Source organism: Equus asinus, chromosome 7 (assembly GCF_041296235.1).
Source record: "Equus asinus isolate D_3611 breed Donkey chromosome 7, EquAss-T2T_v2, whole genome shotgun sequence".
Lineage (NCBI taxonomy): Eukaryota > Metazoa > Chordata > Mammalia > Perissodactyla > Equidae > Equus > Equus asinus.
The window spans coordinates 81209766-81233766 of NC_091796.1; the positions used below are offsets into that span (position 1 = coordinate 81209766).

The 24001-nt window shown below is 49.0% G+C and overlaps 1 protein-coding gene across 19 annotated transcripts in view; it reads left to right on the forward strand.

Annotated features, from left to right (window-relative positions):
* RGS6 (regulator of G protein signaling 6) overlaps positions 1-18232 on the forward strand; it is a 541831-nt gene extending 523599 nt beyond the window's left edge. For 4 of the 19 annotated variants that reach the window (XM_070513924.1, XM_070513921.1, XM_070513922.1 and 1 more), the window contains exon 19: positions 6520-18197. In XM_070513924.1, the coding sequence (XP_070370025.1) occupies positions 6520-6686 (167 nt within the window). In that variant the 3' untranslated portion in view covers positions 6687-18197. Of the gene's footprint in view, positions 1-6519 lie in introns of all 19 variants that reach the window. The other 15 variants (XM_070513928.1, XM_070513929.1, XM_070513930.1 and 12 more) reach the window with 6 other exon arrangements.
* Positions 18233-24001: the final 5769 nt, after the last annotated feature.

Below are 24001 nucleotides of genomic sequence, written 5' to 3' on the forward strand. Positions count from 1 at the left end.
GAAGGGACGCACCTCAGGCTGAGCAGAAATGCCCGAGATGGTCTCAGCTTGCCCAAGAGCTGAAGCCTCTCTCTCAGTGACGTTGAGAAAATCACCCCACACCACCCTGAGAGGTCACCTCGTGTGGGCGGGCATGGAGGTGTCCAGCCCCTGAGCGCTCCACCTGCCTCCCTCTTTGACAGCCATGCACAAAGTAGAAGGTGTGTGGGTCACAAAGGCCAACCCACTCGGCTCTGCCACCGACCAGCTGTGTGCTCTCAGGCAAGTGGCTCAAGCTCTACTTGAGCCTGTTTCTTCGTCTGTCCAGTGGGGGTTAAGGTAATACTTAACTGACAACAAGGGTGTAGACATTAGCAGAAGTGTCTATAGAATGCCTCTTGTGCTTGACACACCGTAGCTGCTCAATGGTCAATAACGGATGCCTGTTGGTAATTGTCCTGGTAGCTAACCTGTGTCCCGGGTAATGGGAACATTCCCACCCTGGCACCATCAAGGTCTGGGCGATTTGAAGAGGAGGGCACCTGAGAAGGGGAGTACATGAGATATTGATGTCCCCCCATTGGGCAGGAATAAGAAATTCAAAGAGAGTCCATGGGAGGTCAGGGGGTAGGTCAGTTCTTTATACGTAGTTCAGATAGGAGGGCTGGCAACTTACCTTTTCCAAATGAAAATTAAAAACAAAAAAAGCACTGGTAGTTGCCACTACAGGCTAGAGTAAGGTGTCTGAACCTACTAATGGTCCCAGGGACATTTTGTGGGAATTGCTTTCAAAAGATATGACTGCTGGTAGATTCCATTGACCCACCGTTAACATGGCAAACCTGCTTATTTATAGCACCATACATAAGATGGTGGGCTGTTTCAAAAGAATCCATTATTTTCATTTTGATCATATTCCTTATTTTTTTAACAGGTTTAAATGTGCATGAATGTATATTAATTCTTCAGCCAGTGAACTTTTTTTTTTATTAATTCAATTTTCACCTCTCTCGTGACTTTTTTATTTGGCTGTTATTTTATGTTTGTGGTATCTTATTTTAAAAAGCCAAATAAAGAGAATATTTTAAAACCAAATAAAATGCCCTTCAGCTCCTGAGAGAGATTAGAAAGCTTGGCAAGGACCCGGGAGTAATATAGACCCCAGGAATGGATCTTGCCTCAGGGCTGTCCCCCCGCCCCACCCCCCAACCCACTACGGAAGAGTCAGGAGGGGAGGATGTCTCTCCATGCTTCTCTGGCCTAACTCTGCTGTGGATCAGCAGTGCGTAATCTCGGGTTAGTCCCATCACCTGGTTTTCCCATTTCCTCTGCCCCACCTTGCCTCACCAAGTTGAGCAGAGGGTAATGAGAGAGGGGGAGTTGAAAAGCTTGTTGAAACTATTCTATGTTAAGGATGGATTTTCCCACCATCCCTTGCCAGAGTTTCTCAGACCCCTAAACTATCCAAAGCAAATGGCATTCTTTTCCCAATTTTAAACGTCATTGAGAAAGTAGATGCCACAGAATTCCTTATACTCCCTTTTGAAATCATTCCTTATGCTTTGTTCAGTGGAGAAGGATCACCAGGGGCACCAACCTCCAGGGAAGTCACCCGAGAAAGTTAGGCAGATCCTTGACTTCTCCCGCTCCTGTCGAACTCAAGCCAGGACACTCACATTTCCACTTGGATCTTAGTCAGACTCCTGACTGCTTTCGTCAGCAAGTCTCCCCCAGGCCTGTGATTTCACACATGCTCATCATTTATGAACTTGAGCATCAGCTACTCACAGGTGACCTTCAGTCTCCTTGCGAGGACAGCTCATCTCTGGGGCCTCCCACTTCTCGCCGGCAAGGTCATTTGGTGAGCCCTGTTCAGCAGAACACCATTTTTCATTAGCAAGGATGAAAAATGCCTGTGTGTCACAACAAGGTGATCGGTTTGGATCAATGCAGACTAGAAATAGTGCTCCCAATTAGTTCTATAGCAAGTTTTAGTTCCCCTAGCAGAGGAATCTGGGTTTCTCCTCTACTGGAGAGAGAAGCATTGAATTTAGCCAAAAGGCAAAGTTGCTGGGACAGCAACTGAAAAAGAATAAGGGATGGGAAATTTCAAAGCAGAGAGGTACTAGCTGGGATTTTTTTTCTAATCTTTTTTTTCTTTTGAGGTATAATTACATCTGGCAAAATGAACAGATCTGAAATGTATGGTTCAATGAATTTGACAAATGTATCCATCAGTGTAACCTACAACCATCACTCTAGAAATTTCTCCCATACCCCTTTCCAGTCCGTTCCACCCCTCTCCCCCAGAGGGAACCGTGATTTCTATCCCCATGGTAGCACAAAGTTAGACTTGCTGAACTTGAGATCTGTAACTTTGGTCTGAGGTCATCTGGGCAAATCACAAGAAAATCTCATCAGCAGCTCAGATGTCTTTACTCCCTTAGCATTGAAAGGGTCCTGCCTGAGCCCCTACAGCGCGGCTCCACTGCCCCCAATATGCCATCTGACCCCCAGGGCTACTCTCTGAACCACAGCCCTTCTCCCAGCCAAAGTGTTTAGCATCAGCCTCCCAGGTAAGTAGGTGGCGAAAGCTCTTTGTAACCCGGATCGTGCATGCTTTGTTGATTAATATCCGGAAGCGCGATGCACAGAGCCACAGCATGTCAAACAGCATGTTGATTTTTCTTAAAGCTCTGCACAAAAGGAAGCTATTCCTTTTGTGTGTTTCCTTTTAGAAACAAAAGATTTCATGACCACCTTCTTCCAGGCTTCTAGCCATCAAGATGGCCACAGAGCCGAAATGATCAGTGAGGGTAGAGGGTGGGTGTTGAATGTGTGGTTGTTCGTGAACCCAGCACTAAGCCCCTGGTCCATGAAATTGAAGGATCCCAAATTCTACTGGATTAGACTTTGCCAAATGTCTCGAAGGTGAAAAGCACTTTGTCTGTATGCAAAGCTCGGGTGTCTCTGGAATGGACCTTCTGCAGCTCAGTTCTAATCACTATATTTTTTCACTTGGACAAAGGCTGCCTGCTAATAGCATTTTCAACCACCTTCAGCTGCCTTGCTCAGTTCCGCCAAGGCCTCAGGCTGAGTTGGCTGCAGTTTTCTGGCACCATGATCCGTTCCCAACTGACCGGCACTGAGGAACATCACATATTCACGCACTGAAAAAAACCACTTCCCCTGTAACTATGCAAGGTGCCAGGCAGAGGCAGAATTACCACTCTCCTTCTTGTTTCCTTCAGAATCATCTAAGACGGAGGCAGGGATGGGGGTGAAGAGGAGGCAGGAGCCCTAGAGGGTACAGGTGGGAGCTCTCCTCTCTCTGGGCAGAGCAGGAAGCTCAGGAGCTCCCAGCAAGCCCCTAGCAGCGTAGGCTTTGTGGCAGCTCACCTCTGAACACAGGTAGCCTCTGCTGTCAGATTTCACTTTGATCCCTGAAAACTACAGGAGCCTCAGCTCTTCAGAAGGGAGGCAGCTGCTGAGCCAGTGTGATTGCAGGATTTCTTCCCCAAAGCCCGAGGCCAGGCATCTAGCCATGCCTGCGTCCTGCATGAGTAACCACCTTCCGGTCTGAGCCTATCCTTCCTCGACCCAGGAGGTCACTGCATAGGACAGATGGCAGGTGGGCTGAGCTGCCTCCCAAGACGACCCAAACTCTCACGAACCCCCTTAGCAACAGAACTGACATTTGGTAAATGCTTGAGCACAGGAGTGGGGAGAGGGAGACAAAAATGCCAAGGAGCGCCACCTGGATTGCTGAGAGGTTGGGAACAATCTCAGGGTCTGTTCTCTGGGCTGATCAGCTGCACCCCTTCCACCACCCGACCACCCTGCCCCCACCCCTGAAGCCCTAAGAAATGGAAGCAGCTGGGGGAAGGGGCGGGGCAGGATTGATGGGCTGGCCACAGGTCGTTGGAGTCAGAGCTGTGAGGCTGAGCTCAGGACTTAGGCAGGAAGAGATTAATTAGCCCCTCCAAGCTCAGCCCAGCCCACTCTATAGAACTGGGAGGGATGGGGGCCAGGGGCCTCAGGGCCAAATTCACCTAAAACAAATAGACACACAATCATCCAGAAATAGAATTTCCAACCTCCGTCGACCCACAGCCCCCTCTCCAGCCAACATGACTTCATTACTGAGGAAGAAGCTGTAATGAGGGTTTGGATGCCTGGCGAACCTCGCCTTCTTTGTCTCTGGGTTTTTAACATACTCACTGGCCACAGACTGTTATTCAGAAGCTTTAGTGATTTCTTTTTTTTTTCTTGTCGCTAGCTAAATCAGAGCCCTAAATGCCGTGTATGGCAGACCTGGAACATATATATTTGAGTTTACTATGTGTAATTTGTGGCCCTGGTGGAGGAGGGATGGAAGGAGTGGGGAGGAGCCTGTATTTGGTGTGTGGTTGCCACAGCAATAAGCAGCACCAAGAGGAAAGCATGATTCCTGGGTGCCTTTCATAGGAGCGGGGATGGACGGGGTAAGGGGAGTGGGGAGGTTTGTTAGAGCTCTCTGACCAGGAGGCCCTGGATTCATCAGCTCCACATCTCCCCGGAGAGGACCTCACACACACCCCCATGCTTCCTGCCTCAGGCCTACATCGAGAAGACACATTCCCAGGTGAACCAACTGGATGACAAATGCCTCGAGCTCCATCTGAGGAAGGGCAGTCAAGGAGAGGAATAGCAGTGTGTGTGCCTTAGAATCCAGGGCTGGAGGGAGTCCTTGAAGGTCGGCCTTTGCCGTCTACAAGCTGTTGTACCTAACTCGCTCTACACAGAGTACCATCCTGCTTTTAGTGATTTGCAAAGACTGGCGCTGCAACCCTCTAGGATTAAAAAAAAAAAAAAATCTGATTAAAGAATGTTTAGCCCAGTATAAATGTATCCTGCTGCAGGCTAAGTTTAGTGTATTTGAAGATTCAGATAAGATTACTGATGGGGAGGTTGTGTGTGTGTGTTTAAGATAGGGGAGAAAAAAATGAAAAGTTTTGTCTCACTAGTGAAGAAGTGGAGTGAAAGAAAGGGGGAAAAAGAGCAAGAGAAGGTGGGCGCAGACTTTCCAATAGCCCCCGAGGGCAATTCCATTCCTGGACAAGCTCCCATCCATGCCATCAGAATTCTCAAAGTCAAGTTGCATGTCCCTCCATGGAGAGCTAAGTCAGATGACACACTGTCCTGCATCCAGCAAACTCACAGCCCATGTTGTTCATTCATTAGATTTACCCATTATCCATCAATTCATCAATCAGCAGGTTTATTGAGTACCCTACCCGGCTTCACAAACCTGATCAATTTTTTTTAATTACATCCAGCTTACATGCAGCCAAGCCCAGTAAACAAGATGAGCCCTCGCACCCCACTTGGAAATGAACACGAGGAATTGCTGGCCCTTGCAATCTCACACTACGAAACAGCGTAGCCCAGGCTGACGAGCAATCTTGTGCTGCCCTTCGCGGACGCCGATGGTGTCACTGACCCGCTGTCAATAATAGGATGGGTTTTGGGTGTTTTCTCAGACACAGTGATCAATCTGCTTGGGGCCAGCCACACTCTCCTCTAGACCCCTATCCGAGGATTCTGAAGGCTATAGATTTCTGAAAAGAGTGAGCAGGGACTGGGTGCAGACGACATCAAGGGAAATAGGCTGAGCCCCTGAACCTCACTTATCGTTCTCATCCCTCCTCTTGGTGCCCAGTCCCGCATCAGAGGCTCCTCAGCCACCTCCTGCTGGGCACATGAACAATTGGCTACTCTTAGGACCCCTATCCCTCATGCACCAGGCCTCACCATCCAGTTTATTTTGTTCATTTTTCAGAAGAACTGCCATATGGGTTTTAAGGAAGGGTGTGTAGACTTCCTGATGTGGAGTCATCATACTCAGCCCCTGGGTACCGAAGATGGGGAGCCAGGAACATAGGAGATGCAGGAGTGCACTTCTCTGGGCCCTACAGCGCTCATCAGCCCAGGCTCAGGGGATGCCCTGTACTCTCAGTTCCAGAAGCAGTCATCCGGAGGACCCGAAGTCTGTGTGTCTCTTCCAGGGAGAACTCATCCTGCATTTCAAACAGGATTCCTAGGTCTTCTGCATTCTTAAGAATAGTTAATTCATTAGTTCCTAACCACCCAGATCCTTAGCCATCATCTACTTGGGTCAACCCTCCCTCCCTGATCTTGCTGGTCCCCAATCCACCTTTTCCTTCCTCACTTGAATAACATTAAGTTCAGGGCCGGCCCACAGGCATTAAGAGATGCTCTAAGTAAGGGTTGAAGTGCTTGGTTTTGGGTAAGTAAAATTCCCACACCCCAAAAAGAATACCAGCAACTCCCTCACTCCCTAACCTGCCCCAGAGTCCTGGTTGTTCCAACTGCCTGAGGTTAAGGCTCCTAAAGCCAGTGATTAAAGGGGTCGGGTAGCTAAGACGTTTGGCCTCCACGGCTCCTACAACAATTAACCCACCTGTCTGGCTCTCTGTCTCTGTCCCTCTGTGTGTGCGTGCATGCCTGTGCGTGCCTCTCCGTCGCCTGTCTCTGCAGGGAAAGTCGCTGGCAGGCAAGCGCCTCACCGGCCTGATGCAGTCCTCCTGACAGTTCCCACCGCGGGGCCCGGGGACGAGGACCACGCGGGCAGGCGGCGGCGCTCCACATCCGCGGACAGAGTCTCCTTACGGGGAGATTTGGTCACTGTGAAGGAGAAAGAGTGAGGGCGATGGAGGGCAACGGTGGGGAGACTCGGGGGTGAACAGGGAGACCGGAAGGAAAGCATCTACAGAGCCTGGGGTCGCCCAGCCCATTTACAGCCCTCTCTTCCTTGTACAGTCATGCGCTGACACCCCGTTCTCTAAGAGGTCCTTATCCCTAACTCATTCAGGGGAGAACACCTCGTGGGGCTCCTGTTGTGACTGTCACCTAAGATTATATTCTTATTCGCATCACTCCTCCGGCGGCCTGGGGGATCACGCCTTCTGGCAGACGCAAGAGGGACCAGCCAGCCCTGAGCACATCCAGTATTATGCGCCACCTCCCCACCATCCCCCGGTGCACCACCACACCCACCATAGTTACAGCCACTGTGTCGCCCCTGCCTCCCGCTTCCCCCCATCTCTCTGGCCACCGGGGTGTAAGGGGCCAACAGCAAGTACCACCCTCACAACGTGTCCCAATCATGTCCTCAGCGCCGAGCAACCTCGTGGATGGCTTCACCTCAAGTTCTTTCAACCCCCTTGGAGGCCAGCTTTCCAAGAGGTCTCCACAGGCCCCGTGGCTGCCCTCTGGTCCTGTCAAATGTCTCAAGGGTCCAACGCCAGAGGAAGCACCGGTGTAGATGAAAGAGCTTGTGGTTTACCAGACGTGAAGGTCCTGACCATCTTTTTAAAAATTTATTACTTCGTAATTTATTCTGGTTTTGCCCCTTGCTCCTTGGTTTGTTCCCTCATGTTTTCCTCAAAATAAACATGGCCATGAACTCAGGGGCCATTGGGATCCTTCCCTCTGGCAGCCCCAGGTGGAAGCTGGGAGGGCTCCCAGCTGGAAGCGGCTGGGTCACAAGGTGGGCAGTCCTGTGGGCTGGGCCAGGACCCTGCCAGGCCAGGTCTCTGTTGGGTCTGAAGCTGGAGCAGAATCTGCTACAGAGGGACTAGGCCAGGGCCAAGTGGTTCTGTAACAGCCCAGCTAAGGCAGCCCACTAACCCATGCCGGTCATCAAGGGAAAAAGCAGACACAAAGGAAAACCTGCAAAAACCTTCAAAAGACCCACTTGTATTCCCTTCATGCGTGTGTCAAAAAGACCGTCTGCCAACTTGGCTGTGAGACCCTGTACGCAAAGCTCCAAGTCAGGTGCCTGATGCACAGTAGGTGCTTAGCAAACGGTAGCTAGTACTCATCATTGTCATTGTCGTCATGCAACTCCCATGAGCCCTCGGACAGAGTGAATTCAGAGACATGGTTTTGAATTGACACCCGCTCCCCCACCTGCTATTACTATCCTCCTTTGAGCTATTTTTGGCCCTAGGTGAGAAATCTCCCTTGGGACTGTGTAAACAGCAAACAAAGAAGCAAAGAGCATCACTGGTCCGTCTTTCCTCACATAGGCAGACTCCCCAGCTGCTGACCAAAGGCTCACAGGCTTGTTCGCAGACCCTGCCTCCTGGGTGCTCCCCTTTGGGCCCCGTGGATGTCTGATCCCGCAGGGCCCTATCCCCAGGACCCCAGCCTTCCATCCCTTAGCGGGGCCCCAGGGGCATTCGGAGTCTTGATCATGGGTTTTTGACCATTATGCCTCAGTTTCCCCCTTTGGCAGTAGTTGCTCTCTCTTCGAGGCACAGTGGAAATTAGATGGTGTATGCTGAGTCCTCAGAGTGTCTTCAAAGAGTCTCATGGGACACTCCCATACCCTTGTTCCACGCGACCTCAGCACAGAGCCTGGCACTTGTAGACACTCGGTAACTACTCAATGAGTAAAGGACTGAGACAAAGCCTGATCCCATGTCCTGGGGTCTTTTGACCCCCTCCTCTCCTCCTTCCACCCTTTTTTATCCTCTTGCTTTTCACACAGACCTCATGTTTCAGAACAAAATCACAGTTCAAGTTCCTCTGCACCCAGCGTTGCCCAAAGGAACCTCCTCCCTGCCAAGGGTCCCCAGGCTGGGCTGACATGGAGGTGCAGGGTATGTGGACAAAGGAAGTTCCAGAACAGTGGGCACCTCTGTGCCCTCAGTTATCCAGGGCAAGGGCCTGGCTGTCCCTTGCCCTTCCCCATGGCTGCAGCCAGGGCAGGGTTGGCTTCACTGGCCGTAACTTCCGTGCCCTTCTGGCTGCTACTCCTGAGCGATGCTAGCCTGAGGCTTGGCCCACCCTGGAAGTCCCCAGAGGGGACTGAGCCAGGTGGACTGTAGCCCTGAGATGGAGGAGGCTGAAGCCTTCCAGACTCCTCTGGGGACATCCAGCAGGCTCAACAGAGGAAAAGGCGCTTCAGAAGGACTCAAACCCAGAGCAATAACCCCCATCCCACCTCCCAACCAAGGCATGCTCGGTCCTGCGACCACCAGCACCTGCTTCCCAGTAGATCACGCCTAGCTATGGGGCGTGGGACGTGGCTGCTCAGCCCAAGGTCAGTCTACCATGCAGACCTTAGAAGGCAAGTACACTGGGTCTTGACCAGTTCCCCACTGGCCTGGTCCACGCAGCCGTAAATCCAGGCCAGATCAGGCTTTTGAAGGCAGTTCTGTAGCAAAACAGACTTTCCTCTTTCGCCATGTCCTGCCTCAGCTCCCTGACTAGGCGTGGTCTCTGGGCCTGGGGCTCTTCCCAATGAGGGCTCACAGGGCAAATATCATGTCGGCAGCCCCACAGTCAAAGCATCAGGATGGCCTTAGATGTGACCATCCACCCATCAGGCCAGACACACAGGCACCGGGCCTCTGCCTACACGGACGAGGAGAACTTGTAGATTGGCTCACGTAAATGCCCAGGAGCAGCCCGAGGGCCTGACCAGAGCAGCAGGAACTCTCTGGGCTGCGAGAGGGCTCTGCCCTTCCAGAAAGTGATGCTTTGTTCCCCTGGGAAGGTCTTGCTGCACCACAGGGACAGAGCAGGGCCTGGCCCGCCAGTGCAGTCAACTGGGCCGTGCTCCAGCCCCACGACTGCCCAAGGGTCAGGCCAGGCCAGCGCCCAGGAGGGACCTCTCATGTCTCTGAGTTGTTTCTTGGACCAGTGAACACAGGGGGATATGCTCCAGGGGCTTCTCCCCAGGCAGGATTGCTGGTGTGTTCAAACTACCTCACCGACAGGACACTGAACCAGGAGACTGCCACCCGTCTGGCCCCTTGGCTGGTTGTGACAGTTGACATTTTTCCTAAAACACACCCTTCCTGTTGTGCTCCAAATGCATGGGCTTCAAAAGCCACCACCAGGAAGTCTTCCCAGACGCTGGAAAGGATTGAGGGCTGTTGGTCTTTGGGCCTTGCAGAAAGTGCTGGAGGAGAGAGGTGTTTCAGCAAGGTCCAGGAGCTGGAAAGCCCTGCGGGGAGAAAGATGACATGCCACCAGCCTCCAAAAGGGCTGACTGAGTTGAGTGTACAGCAAGGACCATGTGTGGCACAGTCAAATAGTGGCCAAATGAATCCCTGATAACTCACCACTGGACCTTCTGAAGAAAGATCTGTGCTGGTGTAACCATGGCAACGGCAGACGCCAGCAGCCTACTCATTAGTACCACCCAGTGATAAGATGTCCCCTGGGTACCACCCAGGGGTCATAAAGTAGCAAAGTAGCAAATGTAGCAATAAGGGACCTGGGGGCTGTAAAGGGACAGGGTCCAAATAACCCAGCCTTGCCCTTTCCCCAGTCCCAGTGAGGTCTCAGAGCCAGCTGCTGTCAGCTGTCCCGGGAGAGAGGCCCTGCTCCATGCCGAGGGCTCCTGGTCTATATTCTATGCCCACTCACCGCATGATCACGGACACAGCAGAATGGCCTTCTCGTAGTGCATGTGGTTCTCATTAGTTTATTTTTCTGGAATTTGGGGATTGGACCCCAGAACCAAACATGCTGGTACAGTCTAAAAATAAATGACTTGAACCCACTATAATCCAGCTCACTCTGTGTGGCTCCTTGGTTTGGGGGTTTGTGGGCAGGATTTACCGCTAGAGAAAAAATCTACCACCCCTCCCTACTCCCCACTCTGCTCCATTATAATGTGCGTGCCCACACGCATGTACAGACACACACACACACAACCTGTTTCCCCTCATTCCCAAGCCGGATGCTGACTAGTTCAGGAAAGCTCTGGGGTATGTGACTCATCCTGGTATGTTGGGACAGTCGTGTCACCAGAAAGCTGAAGCCCCTGACTCTGCCAGGGTCTCCTTGTCTGGGTGGTCTCTATGCCCCGTTGTCTGTGCTCAACCACAAAACCCAGGGCCCTGACGATCATCAGCAGTGGCCAGACACCACTCTGACACTCTTAAATAAAGTCCCAAGATCGAAGTCTGTTGCATACAGACGGTGCTCCCTCCGAGGAGTCTCAGTTTCCTGAGTGACAGACAACCTCATCTCCCACTAACACCCAAGCAGTGGGACTCTGAGATCCTGGAGGTCAGGCTGACAAGAGGAGAAGAGAACAGGTCAAAAGAAACCACAGTACTGTAATCTTTCTATTAACCCCAGGCGGGCACCTAGCAGCTCGCTTCAGTGGCAGAAATTTCCCTCCCCAAAGTAGAAATGATCTCAGAGGCAGGGGAATGGGTCTTCAGCCGCATTTGCTTGGGAACCAATTTGTCTCCCCAACCCCTGGGCCATCTCCCAAAGCAAGACTTCCTGACCCGCAAGGTCAAGACCAAGGTCACACCTGCAACAGCACCTGAAGTGTCGGGTGTACCCCACTGTGATGTCCTGGCCCACCACAAAAGAGCCATGTTTCCCTGTCCTCGTTGATCATGGCCACCACCTCCAGGGAACCTGGAACTCCTCCTGCCTAGCTGAGCCATGTGGCTTATTCCAGAATCTTTGTTTAGCAAGCTGTCACTCTCTATGTGCACGATCCTGCTGACCCCCAAGAATAGGGATCGGCTCTCAGGTCCAGGGTGCAGGTGGAGATTTGGGGCTGCCGGCTATAACACCAAGAGCTGTGCCCACCCAGGAATGTCGGAGAGCCACCCTGAGTGTTTCTTCTCTCTGCACGCCCTTTTGGGGACTTCTGGCCTAAAGGGCATGAGGCTGTCCCTTCCCTTTGTGCCAGCTTCCAGTTGCTCATTGGTCCCAGCCTCCTAGGGATCATCAGAGCCTCTGATGGGTGTCTCCAATCCTAGGACTATTCCTGGGATGTGGCAGCCTCCATACTCTGTGGCTTGGAGAAGTATCCAGGAGGCCTTCTGAAAGGTGTGTCCCTTGCTGGGCCGCAGAGCTGTTCTGGCACGTTTTCCCTCAACCTGCCTTCCTGGGTAGAAGCACCTGCATGAGCTCATGACGCCCCTTACTGGGACTTCCAATGCCCATGGCTTGGCTCCGTCTGCATCCAGCCCTTCAGCACCCACAGTAGGGTTACAGGCTCTGTTCCTGACCCCACTCCCCGAGGGACGGGCCTCCCTGGCCGCGGGGAGGCTGTGGGGGTCTGGCTTGTTTTACAGGGGCTTGGGGTTGGCTCGGCATGAGCTCCATCTGGAGCACAGCTCTCGGTTATGCTCCTGCTCCCTTAAAGCATAGGCTCGGTCCCCTCAGAGCCTTGGAGCGAGCCCAGCCAGGCCCAGCTTATTTCAGCCCCTGATGGAGAGGCTGAGCCCCACATCTCAGTCTGATGCTAGTTTCCTCATTAGTAAACAGGCATAAGCATTCCAAAATCTTAGGGTTGTTGTGAATATAGAGGGCTTGGCCTGTGCCTGGGACAGAGTAAGTGCTTGCGATGTGGGTGCTGGCATTGGCTGCTGCTGCTGCTGCTGCTGAGGGAGGGGCTGTGGCCCAGCCTTGCAGACTCCCGTGGGCAGCTTTCCCCAGCGGCGGCCCCTGAGTGCCACCCTTCCCGCCAGGGAGGCTGCCAGCTGTTTGCCTGTGCAGGTAGCAGTCTCTCTCTGCCTGTGACAAGCCCCCTGCTCTCTTCTTCCCAGCTAGGGCCTGCTTCCCTCGCCGTGTGCCACTTGGACGGCCTCAATCAATAATCCTGCATTAGGCCTCAGTAAATAGCAGAGCAGAAGGCCGAGGGCTCCTCCTTCAGACCCTGGGTGGAAAATGGAAGCAGAGGTCTGCGCTCTCCACCTAGATTCCCATTTGTCCAACAGGCCTCCATGGCTGCTTCACTGAGGTTTGGATTCTCAGCTCCTGTTCGGAATATTCCATTTCATGTCAATGGCTCGGACCTCAGACCCGGGATGAGGGGCTGGGCAAGGCCTGTCCTCTGAGAATGTCCAGCATGCATATGGATCACGTGTACCTCCACGGAGGGCCTGGCGTTGTTCCTAAAATGGCCAACTAAGCAAATGAAGCCTATTTTTCCTCTTTCTCCCATTACACCACAGAAAGACTGTTTTGAGTTGTGGAGAAGGAGGAATTAGGGAAGGAAAGTTTAAAAAGGGGACAAGGCCCCAGATATGTCTTTCCGCTGCCCCGCCCCATGAGCATCCCCGCAGTTGAGCATCACTGGATATTATCACTGAGAGGGACCTTAGAGACTTTTTGGTCCAATAGTGAGTGTGTGTGTTTTATGTTTTGTTTACTTATTGAGGTCTAATTTACATACAGTAAAATTCACCCTTTTTAGATACAGTCATGCACTGCATAATGACATTTCTGTCAATGACAGACCACATTTATCATGGTAGTCCCATAAGATTAGTACCATATAGCCTAAGTGTGTAGTAGGGTGTAAGTACACTCTGCCATGTTCACACAATGACGAAATCTCCTAACAGCACGTTTCTCAGAACATATCCCCGTCATTAACTGACACGAGTGTATAGTGTTGCGAATTTTGACAAACTTATACAGTGATGTAACCCCTACCAAAAATCAAGATAGAGAGTAATTCTATCACCCCAAAAAGTTCCCTCATGTCCCTTTATGGTTAATCCCCTACCATTCCCCTCCTCCTGGCAGCTGTTGATCTCTTTTCTGACCCCATAGTTCTGCCTTTTTCAGAAAGCCACATGAAGGGAATCTTACAGGATGTGGCCTTTTGTCTTGGCTTCTCTCACTGAGCACAATGCACATGTTGCATATATCAGTAGTACATTCCTCAATGTTTTGCTTTTATACGTAAAGAAGCTGAGGCCTAGAGGGAGAAGGCAGAGAGGAGGTGCAGGAGCAGGGCCTGAGGTCCAGGTCTTGACTACCACCCACCCCTCTGGCCCACTGGCCAAACTTCTTCAGTAAAAAGTCATCTTTTCAACCACCCAAAATCCAAGACCCCCTATTTGAGAAAACACGTGATCACAGAATCTGCACACTGAGGAGAATGCATGACTGTTCATCTAACAGAAGCTACTGACTTGGAAACAAAGGGAAGCAATGGTGCATATCGGAGTGAGGCCTTATATATTCAGTTAGCAAGTAGTGCTTTGTAGACCCCTACCAATAACTTTGGAGCTTTCCTGTGCCTTCTCCAAATAGGTTAACACAGAATAATGAAGCCATCCGAAGCCAAGTGCTGGAACAGAAACCAGGGACATTGGGATCTAGTGCAGAGTGGCGCAGCCGTGAAACCCAGGCCAAGTGGAGGAGATAACCCAGGGTTTCTCTGCTAGGAGATCTCAAAATCCAGAAGTTCCAAATAATTGGAGTGTTTAAAGCATCATTATGAACTCATGAATTTAAATATACTTAGTGTATTTCACTCCAACACATTTATTATCCATGTTGATGTCCAGGGTGTCCCACTTTTGGCCAGCAAAAGCCTCTTCCACTTGGCTCCTGAGTCGTTTAGACACAGCCTTGGTATCCCTTGAGATAATCCAGAACATCTTGTTCATTTCCTGTCTCATATCTAAGTTCCAAGTGAGGGAAAGTCTAATGAATGCTTTGCTATAAAATTGGGGGGTCCTGTGATAGACTTTGCCTATGGAAATTGAGTCTCTCGGGCCTCCAGACTATTAGAATTGAAAATACCATGAAGAATCAACTAGCCCTTCTTTCTACAGAATAAGAAACAGGCTGGAGAGTATCAAGTGACTTACAGAAGGTTGCACAGGGCTATGGCAGGGCAAGGGTTAAAGACTAGGTCACCTGAATCCTGATCCTTTGTGCTTCCCTCAGCCCTGCTTCTCCTCACCAGTCCTCAACCCACTTAGTCAGGCCCTTCCCCTCAGGCCACATCCCAGCCTTTGCTGTGTGTGCTTAAAGGTGGATGTAGAAAGTGGAAGTATCTCAATTTCAAAACTTACTATAAAGCTACAGTAGTCAAGACAGTGTGGTACTTGTATAGGATAGACAATAGATCGATGGGATAGAATTGAGAATCTAAAAATAAATCCATATATTTATGGTCAATTGATTTTTAACAAGAGTGCCAAAAGGATTCAATGGGAGAAAGAATCGTCTTTTCAACAAATGGTGCTGGAACAACTAAATGAAGTTGAAGTTGAAGAATGAAGTTGGACCCCTACCTTACACCATATACAAAAATTAACTCAAAATTGGTCAAAGATACTAATATTGTAAAATTCTTAGAAGAAAATATAGAGATAAATCTTCATGATCTTGGATTAGGCAATACTTTCTTAAATATAACACCAAAAATACAAGCAACAACAACAAAATAAATAAATTGGACTTCAACAAAATTACGTATAACACCAAAAATACAAGCAACAAGAAAAAACAATAAATAAATTGGAATTCATCACAATTAAAACCTTTTTTGCTTCAAAGGACACTATCAAGAAAGTGAGAAGACAACCCCCAGATTGAGAAAAAATATTTCGAAATTATATAACTGGCAGGTACTTGTATCTATAATCAGATAGAACTCAATAACAAAAAGACAACACAATTAAAAGATGGGCAAAGGATCTATATAGACATTTCTCCAAAGATACACAAATGGTCAACAAGCACATGAAAAGATGCTCAACATCATTAGTCATTAGGGAAGTGCAAATCAAAAAGACAATGAGATATCACGTCACATCCACTAGGATGGCTATAATCAAAGAGATAATAGCAAGTGATGGTAGGGATGTGGAGAAATTGGAGCTCTCATACACTGCTAGTGGGAGTGTAAAATGCTGCAGCCACTTTGGAAAACAGTCTGGCAATTCCTCAAAAGGTTAAACATAGAGTTACCATATGACCTGGCAATTCCACTCCTAGGTATATACCCAAGAGAAATGAAAACAAATGGTCATACAAAAATTTAGACACTAATGTTTATAGCAGCATTATTCATAATAACCAAAAATAGAAATAATCCAAATGTCTGTGTCTGTCAACTGATAAGCGCATGAATAAAATGTGAACTATCAATACAATAGAATATTATTTGGCTAGAAAAGGGAATGAAGTACTGATATATAGTATAACATGGAAGAGCCTTGAAAACATGCTAAGTGAAAGAAGCCCATACTGTAGGGCCATATAGTGTATGATTCCGTTTACATAGAATGTCCAGAATAGGCCCATCTATAGAGACAAGCAGTAGATTAGTGACTGCCTAGGGCCAGGGATGGTAAAGGTCAGGGAGAAAAGTCACTGCTAATGGCTATGAGTTTCTTTTAGGGATGAGGAAAATGTTCTAAAATTGATTGTGGTGATGTTTGCACAACTCTTTGAATATACAAAAGCCATTGACTTGTACACTTCAGATGACTGACTTGTATGGTGTGTGAATCATATTCCAGTAAAGCTATTAGAGAGAGAGGGAGAAAGAAGAAGAAGAAGGAGAAGGAGAGGAGGAGGAGGCGGGAAAGGGAGGGGGAGAGGGAGGAAGGAAGGGGAGGAGAGAGAGGGGAGATAGCTATAGACCCGGAAGAAATCTAAGCCTGTTTTTGTAAGTCACACAGAGAACAGATCTGGTCCCTGGAGAGAGTGGGTGAAAGCAGTCGCAGAGGACTTTGAAATCCTGCCTAAAGTCAAAGACAGGGTCAGCAGGTGCCAGGTCATCCCAGAGCAAGTGGTCCGTTTCAGCCGTCTCTGCCCACTCTGAGAATTCAAGCCCTTGAGCCCCCCTTGTAGGGAACTAATTAAATTAGGTGGATTAGTGGTCTGCAGGGCAGGAGATCCACTCAACACTGTCTCCTGCCCAATATGAGCCTTGTTTCCCAAAGCTTCAAGCCACAGGGACATGCGGGCTGTGAGAGGAAATGCGCTGGTTGGAGTCAGAAGACTCCGATTCTAGTCTTGGATCTGCCACCGTTAGCTGTGTGGGCTTAGGCAGCTCACGGTAGCCCCACCTGGGGCAAATGTTAAAAATAAAGAGTGCCAGGCCCCACCTCCAGAGATTCCAAATGAGGAGGTTTGAGAAGGACCCCAGGAATCTCCATTTTTAATAAGTAATCCTATCTGCACAGCAAGGGAAACCATCAACAAAACGGACAGGGAACTGATGGAATGGGAGAAAATATTTGCAAATCATATATCTGATAAAGGGTTAGTAAGCAAAATATATAAAGAACTCATACAACTCAATAACAAAGCACAAACAATTCAACTAGAAAATGGGCAGAGGAACTGAACAATTTTCCAAAGACATACAAATGGCCAAGAAGTACATGAAAAGGTGCTCAACATCACTAATCATCAGGGAAATGCAAATCAAAACGACAATGAGATACCACCTCACAGCTGTGAGAATGGCTGTTATCAAAAAGACAAGAAATACCAAGAGTTGGTGAGGATGTGGAGAAAATGGAGCCCTTGTGTACTGTTGGCGGGAATGTAAATTGGTGCAGCCGCTATGGAAAACCGTATGGAGGTTCCTCAAAAAAGTAAAAATAGAATTACCATGTGACCCAGCAATTCCACTTCTGGGTATTTATCCAAAGAAAATAAAATCACTGTCTTGAAGAGATATCTCCACTCCCATGGGCATTGCAGTATTATTCACAATAGCCAAGAAATGCAAACAACCTAAGTGACCATCAACAGATGAATGGATTAAAAAAAATGTGATATATGTATACATATATATAATGTCATATTATCTAGCCATAAAGAAGAAGGAAATCCTGCCATTTGAGACAACATAGATGGACCTTGAGGACATTATGCTAAGTGAAATAAGTCAGAGAAAGACAAATACTGTATGGTCTCACTTATATGTGGAATCTAAAAAAACCAAACTCATAGAAGCAGAGAACCGATTAGTGGCGGCCAGAGGTTGTGGGGGGAGGGAGGTGGGAAATGGTGAAGGTAGTCAGAAGATATAAACTTCCAGGTATAAGATGCATAAGTCCTGGGGATCTAATGTACAGCCTGGAGACTATGGTTAACAATACTGTATTGTATATTTGAAAGTTGCTAAGAGAGTAGATCTTAGAAGTTCTCATCATAAGAAAAAAACTTATAACTATGAGAGGTGATGTATGCCAACTAAATTTATTGTGGTGATCATTTCACAATATATACATATATCAAATCATTATGCTGTACACCTTAAACTAATACAATGTTATATGTCAATTAAATCTCAATAAAACTGGAGACAAAAAGTAATCCTAGATGATTCTGGTACATAGTCAGATGGGAACCACTCAACTAGATGCTGCCTGTTTTCTTTCAGCCTGAGAACTATGTGGGAAGGGGGTTTGATTGAAGTCCAGAGAAGACATATAACCCCCATCCACCTCTTCTCCAACCAAAGCTGCCCGCCTCCCTCCTCCCCAGGGTAAAGGTCTGTGCTCTACAGTCCGGCTGCACGCAGAACTTCCTTAAACCACCTCCAGTGCCCTCAGCTGGCTCTCTGCTTGCCACCCTCATGAAGCGACCAATCCTGGGTTCTCCTCCTGGAAGGAAAGTCGGTCATTTGGTGGTTAAGGATGCTCCATGTATGCACTCACGCACATATGCATGCATGTGACAATGAGCTAATCTATTGAGCAGTTAAATGCTTCTCTTCATGTAAGACTTGCCACAGTGAACTCACTGAGCCTGCAGATGAATGCATCAAGTCAGAAACAAAGGGAAAACACTGGGATCCAACCAAAAGATAAATTACAAATTGGATCGGTGGCTCTTCCTCCTGCTCTGCCGTGGAAGCATGTTATTAGCTGTCTGGACATGCCCAGCAGCCGGCAATACCCACACACATGAACACATGCACAGCATCCACAAGGCCCCTCTGTGGCCAGGCAGGAAGCAGAGGTGACCTTGACACTTCTTACTCCTAAGCCTTCAGCACTAAGACTCGTGACTGCACTCAGCATTCTGAGCTTTGGGCAGGAAAAAGTGAACTTTCCCTTTGGCGCTCCCACATAGTACCAGCTGGTAAGCCCACAGAACTTCTGCCAGTTCACTCACACAGTGTTCTGTGCTATTCCCCCACCCCTGCTGCGCCCTCCCGCCCCCTCCACAGCCCAGCCTCATGTTATGGCAGAATAAGAATGACCACCCAGGGGCTGGCCCCGTGGCCGAGTGGTTAAGTTCGCGCGCTCCGCTGCAGGCGGCCCAGTGTTTCGTCAGTTCGAATCCTGGGCGCGGACATGGCACTGCTCATCAAACCACGCTGAGGCGGCGTCCCACATGCCACAACTAGAAGGACCCACAACTAAGAATATGCAACTATGGGCTGGCCCCGTGGCCGAGTGGTTAAGTTCGCGCGCTCCGCTGCAGGCGGCCCAGTGTTTCGTCAGTTCGAGTCCTGGGCGCGGACATGGCACTGCTCATCAGACCACGCTGAGGCAGCGTCCCACATTCCACAACTAGAAGAACCCACAACGAAGAATACACAACTATGCACCGGGGGGCTTTGGGGAGAAAAAGGAAAAAATAAAATCTTTAAAAAAAAAAAAAAAAAGAGCAGGAAATCTATTTAAAAAAAAAAAAAAAGAATATGCAACTATGTACCTGGGGGCTTTGGGGAGAAGAAGGAAAAAAAATAAAATAAAATCTTAAAAAAAAAAAAAATTTCTCATTTAAAAAAAAAAAAAAAAAGAATGACCACCCAGCAATGGGCCCCGCAGAGGAAGGAGGAACTGGCAGAAGGCAGGAGTGCATCTCATCCAGAGAAGATAGCTGGGAATGAGGCAGGATTTGGTGACTGCCCTGATAAATGACCCAGGGGGCAGCGCTGAGTGAAGGCACATCCTAAGAAGTTTAAGTCTGTAAATATTTATTGAGTTTGGCTATGTTATGTGACAGGTGTTGTGCTAGCTACTAAGCTTACAGAGTAGAGTAAAAGTGGTTCTTGTCCTCAAAGACCATACCTTCTAGAAGATACAGACATGTAACCAACCAATTGGGACAGAGCTGAAGACCAAAGAGAGGATGGAGAGGGGGTTGGAAAGGGAGAGGAGAGTGTTGAATATTTCAGAGGATTCAAATCAGGGTGGAGGAATGGTGTGGGGTCAGTAGACCAAAGACCTGGTCCAAAAGAGGCTGAGGACAGAGCTGGCAGGCTAGCAGCCTGGCAATAAAGGCAGTGTGGGAGGTGAAATGATAGGAGGTGGTGTTTAGAAATGGCATTTCAGAGTTTAATATTTCATTTGCATGCTGTGGTCCCATGACGCGGACCAACTTGGAGAGTGGGAATCTGCCTCTCCTCTTCCTCACTGTCAATCAGGGCTCTCAGTAAGGGGGATCCAACTGCCCTTCCTCAGGTCCTCAGAGCTCCTAACCCACTGTCCTCTATCCCTTGGGTAGAGTTAATGATTTTCAGAGGAGATCTGAAATCAAGAAAATTTCATTACTAATATTAATTTACACCCAATTCTAAATCTGGGCCCAGTTTGAGAGTCTAAGGCTCTGAGATGACTTTTGCCTTTCAGGTGAAATAAATACATGGGCGTTTTTTTTTTTTTTGCTGATGAGGAGTCTCCCTGAGTTAACATCTGTTGCCACTCTTCCTCTTTTTCTGTCTGTGAGCCGCCTCCATAGCATGGCCACTGACGAGTGATGTAGGTCTGAGCCTGGGAACCAAACCTGGGACGTGCAAGTGGAGCATGCCAAACTTTACCGGGCCAACGGGGCAGGCCCAATACATGGGCTTTGTGACAGCATTTACCTCTGCTCAGAGAACTCCTCCGTTTTATTTCTGGAACCACTGGTGCCATCTGAAGAGTGAGGCTGCTGGTAGTGGATCCCCAGACTGACAAGCCTGAACCCCATTTTGTTTATTAAACTCATCTTCAAACATGTCTAGACTGAAGTTCCCAACAGGGAGCTGTAACAGGCAGAGATAGCACATGATGCTAACAATGGAGCCCTAAGCCATCTCTAATTCAAGAGTGATAGCAATGCTTTCAATAATTTTCTCTTGCCCAGAATTCTACATTCATATCCATATGAAATTCATATCTATATGAAAATTTTCTGAGCAAATACACTGAAACTTTGCAATGTCATTTGTTAAGGGTGACCACTAAACTTGGGACATTTGAGCAAAAACTCTCAAAGTAGAAAGAGAGTTCTCTATGTTTCGGCCTGGCCAGGATTCTGCATTCCTGCAGCATCCCCTTCTCTTAGCACCTACCTCGTACTTCTGTCTCCCAGCCTCTCTCCCTCCATGGTGGGTCCCTTTATAACTACCTCCGAAAAGCACATGTACTTAGTACAGCTCCATTTCTTACCCTTAAAGGGCAATAGCTGAAATGTCCCCAAGAAACATCAAGACGAGAATAGTTTGAAGAAAGCTAGGTTAGGTTGCCTATGTGTGCAATAAAAACACACCAGGAAGAAGCGATTTCACACCACACTCCTGTCTGAGCCGACGCTAGAGCTCCAGGCACGTGTGCCATCTGAACCAGTACCTAGCACTCAAGTCCGAAAGGTGACTTATGTTTCCCAGTGCCCTGAGAAGGAGCCAGCGCAGCCCCCACCAGAGAAAGCCACTTCTTCATGTCACTGAGCTGCTGTTTCTGGATCTGAGGAACACAGGAACAGCTCAGATTAGTGGCGATCTAACCTGGGCCATCAGCTGCAGTAGCAGGTAGACATTGCTTTCAAGATGCAGATCACATCTCGCTTTAAATGGAGGAAGAAGCCGGAATGTGTCACCTTCAAGCGAAGAACAGAATCCTGTGCCTGGGAATTGGCACAGGATTAAAGCGCCTCCTCTCCCTGCGAGGGTTGGGATTCTTGCCCTCTAAACTGCCCCGGCCCTTGCAGTAGGTGGTTGAAATTAGTTACACCTGACACCTGGATTCTGCCGCAGGGCTGGTCTACTTCTCTGTTCAACCCAAGACACAAATAGCCCGTCTACCTGCTCTGACCATTCGAACTTAAGTTCCCTCATTTGAGAGATCCTCATTTTCCTTTGGAAGAGAAAATGCTCTTAGAATTTTTCTTTGGCTTGGGAAGACCTTCACTGTCTCCTGGGACACACCCACATCCTCCTGCTCCCATATGACTTGCCTCCCTTGATGATGCGCCACGCACCCCACCTCCTAACGCCTTGGAGTCCACCTCTAATGCTCCTCTTCCTTCAGCCTCCACGCCCCACTGGACATGGAGTCCTGTCAGTTCTGCTTTGCTCCATTCTTCCTGCCTCTGCCTTGGCTGAGGTCTGGAGCTTGACTCTTTGCAGTAACATCCCTGTCTCCGACCAAAAGCCTCCAGCACTATCAAACTATATCCATTTTCTACTTTAAAAAATCTTGATGGCTCCCTATTGCCAGCAGAATTCACTCAGTTCAATTCCACAAATGTGTATTGTGCGCTCCTGACATGTCAGAATAGTGCCAAGGATAGAAAGGAAAACAAGGCAGACTCTGCTGCCTTAAAGAGTTTGCAGGAATCGCCATTGAAATAGGCACATAAATGAAAACAGCTTCATGTGAAGAGCACTCAAGTGAAAGGAGTCACAAAGCGTTTTGGAATTCTGGGGGCCAGAGGTTGGAAGAAACAACAGAAGACCAGTGACTTTTGAGCTGAGGCTTAAGGAGTAAGTAGGCATTTGTCAACGGGACACTGATGAAAGGGACGCTGAGCGATCTTTCAGGGAAAGGAAATGACTTGGGCAAAGGCATAGAATTATGGAAGCCCCTGAGTGGTTCAGGGCCTCTGAATGGGTAATCATTCATTGTCCCCGACCATCAAAAGAAGACCGTTCCTTTGATGGTCCATTCTTTTAGAAGACCTTCAAAATTAGGCCAGAGTGTAGCACCCTGTCCTGGCTGCCACACCAGGTGGGAAGCCAGTGATCCCAATAACAAACCCAATTCAGAATGCATCCTCCTTCCTACAGACCTCCGAGGAGCGATGGGAGGGCAGGAAGATGAGTAAACGTCCTACTCTGATGCCCAGAGACATTAAAAGGAAGGCTTTGAACCAGTCTTCAGTGGCATCTCTCTTGGGACGAGGCATTCCCGAAGCCCTAGGATAACAATATCCAGTGACAATGACCAGCCCTATTCCATACATAGGTCCTGGAGACTCAGCCCTTAGAATGCTGGCTGCTTAGCACTAACCAAGTGCCAGCAATGTACAGTAAAGGGCATTGTCCCTGACCACAAAGTATTCACAATCTCAGTGAGTAGGTGAGACCCAGAGAGCAACAAACAAGAATGGCAGCATATAATGAAGTGCCCAACCACGATCATAGCAATAACCGAGCACTTCAGACCGTGAAAGTCAGATCAGTGTGGGCTGTAATCATCAGGGATGGGTTCAAGGAGTAGGGGGTTGGGACACGAGTTGAACCATGGAGGTTGGGTGGGATTTGGACAGCAAGAAAGAGGGACAGAGAACAACCTGAGGGAACACTATCAGCCAACACGTGAGCCAGGACACCTAGCCCCTTAGAACTGGAACACATCTTGCTGCTCATCCATCCAAATTCTCAGCCACTACTAAACCCTCCAGCAGCATGCCCACCACCCAGGCTCCTGGCAAAGGGCTGTCAGGGCAAGAGAGAGGAACTGAATGGAGGGACGATTCGACAGACACAAATCCCTCTCTGTGCTGCCTCTCCTGATGGTGACACCTTTCTCCAAGAGGCCAGTATCCTAAATCTTAAAGCATCTTGCCTTGGGGTTCAAGGGACAACCCTTCCCTAGACCCTGTATCTCAGCAAAAATGTCATCCCCACCCAGGGTGACAGCTTTGCCCTGCAGGACAGAAGCAATCAGCCTCCATCCTCGGCATCCATATTCATGGGAATTGTTCATGCTCTGACCTGTAGCCCTGAGTGGGACGTCAGCCCAGGAGCCGGGACTGAGGGTCCCCAGAAGTGCCCTTCAGAAATTAGCCCACAGCCATCTGCCTCTCCTCCAAGTAACTCAGGCCCTGGGAGGAATAAACAACTGTTGTCGTTGCAGTCCCAGAGAAGCCTGAAATCGGGCAAGGAGGAAGGGAGGCAGCACCTTTCAGAGCCAAGGCTGCCCCTGAGAGGGAAGGTTATGAGCGGCTATAATCAGGCCGTTAGCCAAATGCAGGTGGAGAATGA